A 9,161-nucleotide genomic window follows, 5' to 3' on the forward strand; every position below is an offset into this window, starting at 1 on the left:
TTTCTTATATATAAAAAAACCCCAAAAATGTCAATTTTGAGCCAATTTTAAGCTTTCTTGTGCATTTAAAGACTCAATCTTTTGTCTCTAAAGCCCCTTTTTTCTTCATTAATGACTTCTTGATTGTTGTTTTAGAGGGCTAAGGAAAAAAAAGAAGAGAAGTTGAAGAAAGAGTGTTTTCTTATATAACACCCCCCCCCCCCAAATGGCAATTTTGAGCCAATTTTGAGCTTTCTTGTGCATTTCAAGACTCAATCTTTTTGTCTACAAAGCCCCATTTTCTTCATTAATGGCTTCTTGATTGTTCCATTTGGTTGTGTTAGAGGGGAAAAAGGAAGAAAAAAAAGAAGAAATTGAAGAAAAGGTGGTTTCTTGAAGGCCCCCCCCCCCCCCAAATGGCAATTTTGAGCTTGTTAACAACTGTGTTTGTAGTGTTGTTATTATCAAGATTTCAACTTGGAAATTCCCAATTAGTTTTTAATGATCAGAATGTAGTGGAAGCAATTGGGAAAGAGCTATTAATACCAGGGTGGGGTGTGAACACAACTGATTTTTGCTCTTGGGCTGGCATTAGTTGCAGCTCAAACAATTCAATGGTAGAAAGACTTGATCTTTCTGGTTTTAGATTACAAGGTAATGTGACTCTAATATCTGAGCTCAAAGCACTGAAATGGCTAGACCTTTCTCATAATAATTTCCAAGGTTCAATTCCATTATCATTTGGGAATTTGTCTATGCTTCAGTATCTTGATTTGTCTTTTAATAAGTTTGAAAACTCAATTCCTAGTGAATTAGGTAAGCTTAGAAACCTTAAGGCATTGAACATTTCAAACAATTGGCTCACTGGACTTGTACCTAATGAGCTTAAGGGGTTGGAAAATTTGCAAGATTTTCAAATATCTACCAATAGTTTAAATGGTTCTATTCCATTTTGGGTTGGTAATTTGACCAATCTTAAGGTTCTTGCAGCTTATGAGAATGAGTTTAGTGGTGATATTCCATTTAACTTAGGCGTAAACTCGGAGCTTTCTTTGTTGAACTTGCATTCAAATCAGCTTCAAGGTACTATTCCTGAGAGCATTTGTGCTAAAGGGAATCTTAAATTTCTGGTTTTGACTCAGAATAAGTTGAATGGAACTATTCCTGAGTCTATTGGGAATTGTAAAGGACTTTCAAGTATTAGGATTGGGAATAACAAGTTGATCGGTGGCGTCCCTAAAGCAATTGGGAATATCAGTAGTCTTACTTATTTTGAAGCAGATAGTAACAGTTTGTCTGGTGAAATTGTCTCAGAGTTTGCCAAATGCTCTAATCTTACACTGCTTAATTTAGCGTCGAATGAGTTTTATGGAACTATTCCTCCTGAGTTTGGTGAGCTCAACAATCTTCAAGAATTGATTGTTTCTGGTAATAACCTCTATGGTGAGATTCCAACTTCAGTTCTTAAGTGCAAGAATCTCAATAAGCTTGACTTGAGCAACAACAAGTTCAATGGCACGATACCAGCGGATATATGCAATACCTCAAGATTGCAATATTTGCTGTTGGGGGAGAACTTAATTAGAGGGGAGATACCTCATGAGATAGGGAACTGTGTAAAATTGCTTGAGTTGCAAATGGGGAATAATGAACTTATTGGAAGTATCCCTTCTGAGATTGGTCATATGAAGAACTTGCAGATTTCACTGAATTTGAGTCATAATCATCTCCATGGTCAATTGCCTCAGGATTTAGGAAAACTTGACAAGTTGGTTTCTTTGGATGTTTCTGATAATCAGCTATCCGGGAATATTCCAGCGGCGTTGAAGGGCATGCAGAGTTTGATAGAGGTTAATTTTTCAAGCAATCGATTCACTGGACCAATACCTACTTTTGCACCATTTCAGAAAAGTCCTAATTCAAGCTTTCTTGGAAACAAAGGGCTCTGTGGTGATCCCTTGAGTGGTGGTTGTGGAGATCTAAATGGTTATAACCACAGCATTTACGGTCACAAGGTTTCTTACCGAATCGTTTTGGCTGTTATTGGTTCTGGTTTGGCAGTTTTTGTATCTGTTACAGTGGTTGTTTTGCTGTTCATGATGAGGGAAAATCAAGAGAAAGCAGCTGCCAAGGAAGCTGGAATTACCATTGAGGAAACTTCTAGCAAACCAGTTATACTAGCGGGAAATGTCTTCGTTGACAATCTAAAGCAAGCAATTGATTTTGATGCAGTTGTAAAAGCAGTCATGAAAGACTCAAATAAGATTAGTGTTGGTACTTTCAGCACCGTCTATAGAGCAGACATGCCTTCCGGGATGATTTTGTCGGTTAAGAAACTAAAGTCTATGGACAGAACTATAATTCATCACCAGAGTAAGATGATCAGAGAGCTTGAAAAGCTTAGTAAGCTCGTTCATGATAACCTAGCCAGGCCTATCGGGTTTGGAATCTATGAAGACGCTGTTCTTCTGTTGCATCAATATTATGCCAACGGGACGTTGGCTCAATATCTTCATAACTCTAGCCAGGAACCTGAATATAAACCGGACTGGCCAACAAGACTTGCCATCGCCGTTGGAGTTGCAGAAGGATTGGCATTCCTCCATCATGTGGCCATCATCCATCTTGACATTTCTTCGGGGAACGTGCTTCTTGATTCTAATTTCAGGCCTTTGGTTAGTGAAGTTGAAATATCTAGGCTTCTGGATCCATCTAGAGGGACTGCAAGTATCAGTGCTGTTGCCGGCTCATTTGGATATATTCCCCCAGGTATTCTATTATTCAAACACATACTTATCGTTCTCTTTTTTTCGTTTATAGAGATTGTATATTTGGTATTGACTAGTTTTCTCTCTCTGAACAGAGTATGCATATACAATGCAAGTAACAGCTCCTGGAAACGTTTATAGTTATGGGGTTGTTTTGCTCGAGATCCTTACCACTCGATTACCTGTTGATGACGATTTTGGTGAAGGAATAGATTTGGTTAAATGGGTACATGGTGCACCTACGAGGGGGGAAACACCGGAACAGATACTCGATGCAAGGCTTAGCACCATTTCTTTTTCTTGGAGAAAGGAAATGTTAGCAGCGTTAAAGGTTGCGTTGCTGTGCACTGACGTGACACCAGCAAAACGACCAAAGATGAAGAAGGTGGTAGAAATGCTGCAAGAAATCACAGAAAGCTAAATGAAGTTTGCATCATCAATGTCTGTCTTGATTTCGTTCCTTCATATGAATGCTTCCGTGAAAATGCTAGTGTACGACATACTTAGTCGAGGGGACAAAATGGTCGAACTCTATATACTGGTCGGGGGCAGCTGTTTATTGTGTCTTACCATTTTGTACTGGGGCTTCAATCATATGATCAAGAGTTCTTTTTCTCCAAAACATGTAAATGTTGGTGAAACAGATCAACATCTTTCCTTTTCCTGTCCTCTTTTCTGGTAAATTGCTTCCAAATTAAATATAGATTCAATCATAGTTAAAGTATCTATTCAACATGTGACTCACTTTCTATTTTGTTCCTTTAATATTAAGAGACAAGTGACTCACTCTATAAGACCTATAACTGCTATTGCTTCTAGCTGATATGTTACTGACTACGAGAACACTAGTTTGTTCTTCACCTCCTAGCAGAGACAAAAAACACTAGCTGATTTCTTCTTATCTGCCTAATCCTTGGTTGACAGAATTATCTGGTACCTGTGCTGGTGGAGGTAGTAGGTACTCGGGGTGGAATAGTGCAAACTGGCCCTACACCATGTTATAAAAGAAAGAACACTAGTTTATTCTTTATTTTAGCAAAACATCTGTTTAGTGCAAGTTTAACTTATTTTCACTATCTACTATTTTATTTTGGCATGAAGATGGTATGAGTTGAGCTTAAAAAAAGAAGTGAGGACTCATAGCTGACCCCAACTTTGTTTAGGACCGAGACGTAGTTGTTGTTTGTTGTATCTGTTGGTTCAAGTTCCAGGAGAAGGCCAAAATACTGCTACTTCCCAACCCAAGAAGCTAGATTTGACCTTTGTGGCAAAGAGTTTGCATAAGTAATCTAGCAGGTAAGAGCCCAACGCATGAAGCATGGGTTAGGCGCATGTCACAGGTTCGAACTGGTATTTAAATAGAGAAGAGTAGAGGAGCGGACCTATCATCCACTACCAATGTGCACAAAATACAACAGTGTACAAACCATGATAAGTTAATATGATTTGGTACAAACACTGATTGCGAGCCGGTATTACTAATACTAATATTTAGAAGCGAGAGTTTGAAGAGGACGAACACGACGAACACTGTTGTAATTTGCTGTACAAAATATAGTTATCTAAATTGTACTTCAATATTTGGGCCTATTCGTTGGCTTTTGCTCTTTGTGGGCCTATTGAACACGTGTAGGCTCTCCATCAAATTACACTTGTGCCACTTTCTTTACTACTGTCGAGTATATTTCTTACTCCTCAAAAGTTGAACTTTCACTGCTTCACAATTCTTTGGTGAGTTTTTCAATTTTCTTTTTTTGTTGGAAAAATTCCCTTTTCTCCTTTACTCTTTCAATATCAGATCTTTTTAATTTTTCTCTGATATGATCTAATTTTTCCATGATATGGCATGTGATGTGGTCTGATTATTAAATTTTGGGCTTTTGCATATTGTGATTTTTGCTTATGAAGCTAAGACTTCAATATCTGGAAATCAGGTTTTCACATTTTCGTTATTTATTTCACATTCTTGGGTCCTTATTTTGATTTACTTACTCATGCATGTTTCGAAATTGATACCTGGGCGCATAATTTGGAATAGTAGATAAATACACTTAATCCCAAAAGTAATTACTACTTCAAGATTCCTATAGGATTCTAATATCATGAATGAAGCTCAAATTAATTTTTCACTCATTCATAAGGGCAAAATTCCTGCTTGAAAATGGGTATCCTAATTTTCCTTTATCATATGATCTTAATTAGTTTCTTCTTCTCTCTTCCCTTTTTTTCACGTTTCGTCTCTGTTTCCTACTTCTTGCAAAAAAAAATTCTTTGGTTTCTTGCAGAATTTTGGATTTTGATAGTTTTGGTCTTTGAACTGATCTTTATGAAGAATCTTTAGAACTTTCCGGGATTTTCTGTTGTCTTTGAGTTTTTGTTTTTAATTATTATTATTTGTTGCGTTCATATCCAAATATTTATAAAAAGCCTTTCAAATATTTTAAAAGATTATTTCAGTCAAAAAAATGGTTGAAGTTTTAGATTATCTATCACTGAGAAGTATAAAGCACATGTACTATATTTGTTGCTTAATAGTTATTCTAATGGGCACCTTATGTAGATTTTGAACCTCCTTGACCACTAAACTACACTTTTAGATTGTGTTAAGGGGGTTCAAAACTTAATATATAGAGGTAAAAAACAGATTTTGCCTTATATATACAGTGTATTTTTTCGGCGAAGATGAACCCCCTTGCGCCCCCCTAAATCCGCCCATGCTAATGGGCTCTCTGTGTTGGCTGCTAATTTCTTTCTCTTTGACTATGTTAGTGTGTGTACTATGTGCCGCCCTTTATATAAGGTTATGTGCTCTGTATTTTCAACAACAACTTCTGATATGAATTCTTAACGGTCATGTCTTCTTCTTCTTTCTTTTCTTTCGTAATTTTGTCATCTTTTCTTCTCTATTTGTATATATGTATAATATAGCTTGAGCCTCTGTCTTTTGAGTTATTTTGCAATCTTTATTTGTCATTGCACTTATCTATCTGTACTCAGTTTTCTTTTGAATAATGACTAGCTAAAACTTTTACATGATGTTCCTGATTTCTGCTTACCTTGTGTTTTTCTGATATATTTTATCACTGTTACCAAGATATCATGGCGCTAATAGGCAACATCAATCAAATAATGATCGTGACACCAGATTGGAAATGTAAAGTCCAGATTGTTGACATAGGTCGAGAATGAGAAAGTGAGAAAAAAAGAAGATTTCTAAATCTTATTTTAGAAGATGAAGAGGTAATTTCATCTATCGTTCGTATAATGTAATCGAATTTTTATAATTATAAGTTAGCTGCATTTCTGACGAATATTGACACTTCATAGGAGCAATAAATTAGAGGGATCACTTGGGCAATGACATTTAATATTATGCCGACAAGCTTAAGCTCTTCCACACATACTTAATCTCCACTACAAGAGTTAAAATTTCATCCACTTTATACTTAAGACTTTCACACAAATTTTATTGTGTGCTTGATAGAAAAATTATAGTGGAACCAAAATAGTGATAGAGGTATACTAATGCCACCATCAAGCAAGTTGAATCTGGCTGATTTGTACCACATTGTTGCTGATCTTGCTATTGAAAGTGGTAACTCAGTTCTACCCAATATTAGTATGATGAAATATATGATTTTATAAAATACACGAGTCGTATTATACTTCATTATTTTCAAAACTTTCTGCTGAAATTATCTATTATGGCCCTCCAAAATATGCAGGTCGAGTTCCAAATAGGTGCCGGTAGATTATTTTCACAAACAATAAGTATACTGAAATATTTTACATTATACACCACAATTTGACTCCTCAGAATATAATATACATATATCATTATAAATAGATATATTCAATAATTTATTCATATACTCTTACATTTGTCATGAAAAAAATGGCTTCTTCTCACTTTGTGGTAGGACTTCGTAGAAGTCGAAGGAACCAAACTCCATCAGAAAATTGAGGCGAAAATCAATAACGATGAAGGATATCCAGTAATCCTTAGGAGGATTATAGGAATATCTCCTTATAATGGTACGAGTGTACTCAGTTTTCTTCCTTATATATTTTTTATAGAGAAAAAGAGAATACAATATTACACAAAGATTGTAGCATAAAGAGGTTTATCACTGCAAACTATATTCAACTTAACAATATAAAAATAGATCGCCGCTTATCCATAAGCGTTCGAGTTGATCAATTGTTATAAGATTTTTTATTGTTATTCTCAGACTAAAATATGTAAGTGTACACCAATATTGATTACCCTGTATATTGTGATGAATTCAAACAAAGACATGCTTGTAAGTTATGCATCAGACAACTTCTCGCGATCATTCGACTTCCAGAAGTCGAAGGAACCAAACTGCAACAGAAAATTGAGCCAAAAATCAATGACGATGAAGGATATCCAATAATCCATAGAAGGATTATAGGAATTTATAATGGTACGAGTGTACTCAGATTTCTTCCTTATATATTTTTTTATAGAGAAAAAGAGAATACAATATTAGACCAAGATTGTGGCATATACAGGTTTATTACTGCAAGCTATATTCAACTCAACAATACAAATAGATCCCCGCTTATCCATAAATGTTGGAGTTGATCAACTGGTATATGATTTTTATTGTTATTCTCTAACTAAAATATGTATGTGTACACCAATATTGAATACCCTGTATGTTGTGACGATAGAGCAAATTCAAACAAAGACATGCTTGCAAGTTATGCATCAGACAATTTCTCACGGTCATCCGCCCCTCTCATGATGATTCCTGCTCAACAACAAATTATCCTCATTGGAAAAATTCAGTCACAAACTTCGGTAAGTGTAGTAGATATTTAAACGTGTACAAGTTTACTTATAAAACAAAGATAAACATGTAATTTTTTGTTTGCTGACAAATTGAAAGTTTTCATGTTGAGACAGAAATTTCAATATCAAATGACATGTAGTAGTTTTTGTGTGCTTGAGTGCTTGGGCTGCAAATAAAAGTTGCGAGCGAAGGAAAGAAGAGATTTTGACTGCACCAAGTGTAAATGGACAACATTATTTCCTCGGGTATTATAGTTTTACCATACTTAGAAGTATCATTTTAGCAAATATATCATATATGTACATATATTATACCATCTTTAGTTGCATGTATATGTTCCTGATTAATTTTACTAATGGTAGTGGTTCAACAACTGCAGTAATTTTGGGTGATGTAGCTGAAAAAATGCTCGACATGACAGCAAACGATATATTTGACACAACATGTGACAGATACAAACTTAGACCAATTAATTATTTTGTATTAGTATATTTTATGTATATTCTTATTATGTAACCCACAATTTAATTATTTTTAGCATGAAAAATTCATCTATATGTACTTTTACGGTACTTTCATTTCAGCTTAGTTTACCTGGTACTTTAGATCTAAAAAATTATCTTTCACTTTTAGAAATAACTCACACACATTAACAATGTCCTAGATATGTTTTCGGACAGAATCTTCCGAATTCAATTAAGATAATCATTCTTGAAAAGTTCTGACAATGTGCATACAAGTCTATCAGTGTTGTCCTACATAGAAAAGGAACAGGTCTTTGCACCAAATATTAGCGAGAGAAGCAAAACGTAAGTCAAGACTCTAGGAACAAATGAGGTCGAAATGGAAAGAACAAATGTGATATCTGAATCTTCAAGCGCAGGGCTGAAACTAGAACCATCAACACCATAAAAAAAATTATAAAAGGTGAGTCCCATTATGTATGCGTGAGATTTTCTTCTTTCCTCTGGATTCTTAATTGATATAATTATACTATAATGCAGCTTAGAATTGCTTTTTTCTCACAAAATTGTCTTCTTTTTACTCTTATTTATGCTTGCCAACCGCAAGAAGTATCTACCTTTTTAGGATCTTTTGCCACCGGAAAAGAAATCCGTTTTGGGTTCACATATGTACGGTAAAGTCTTACACCTCTTCCCCTTCACAGTTTTGTCTATTCTGTAACTTAATCCATTGAACTTGTGAATGAAAATGGATCTTAACTTTGTTTTTGTGTTTGTTCCTGATACATTTAGTTTATTAAAAATTATCTGGAGAGAAAACTACACTCCCATTCTCATAGCTCTCTTGATGTTCTGTTACTTAATTGGTTTTGCCTAAATCCTCTTCAATAGGTTGATATTACAATTTTCAATCCTTTACATATTAGCATGTCACAAGCCGATTGAATTTATACTTCAAGTACAGAGATAGAGTGAGCAGTATCCCAAAGAATTTTAAGTATTCGCTTTTACTAATTTTACTGTCGTTCTGTATCAGCAAATGTCGTTCTATTTACTCTATTGAATGAATAGTCATACTCAATCTATTTAGTTTTAGTAATCTTAAATAAAGAGATTCAACTTTATTTTGA

The 9,161-nt window shown here is 35.0% G+C and overlaps 1 protein-coding gene across 1 annotated transcript; it reads left to right on the forward strand.

Annotated features, from left to right (window-relative positions):
• Positions 1 to 373: 373 nt before the first annotated feature.
• Positions 374 to 3,480, forward strand: LOC104236801 (leucine-rich repeat receptor-like tyrosine-protein kinase PXC3). The gene is made up of 2 exons (XM_009790814.2): positions 374 to 2,748; positions 2,843 to 3,480. The coding sequence occupies exons 1-2, from the start codon at positions 396 to 398 to the stop codon at positions 3,166 to 3,168; spliced, it is 2,679 nt and encodes an 892-aa protein (XP_009789116.1). The 5' UTR covers positions 374 to 395; the 3' UTR covers positions 3,169 to 3,480.
• The last annotated feature ends 5,681 nt before the right edge of the window (positions 3,481 to 9,161 follow it).

This window comes from Nicotiana sylvestris, chromosome 4, assembly GCF_000393655.2.
Source record: "Nicotiana sylvestris chromosome 4, ASM39365v2, whole genome shotgun sequence".
NCBI classification, from domain to species: Eukaryota; Viridiplantae; Streptophyta; class Magnoliopsida; order Solanales; family Solanaceae; genus Nicotiana; species Nicotiana sylvestris.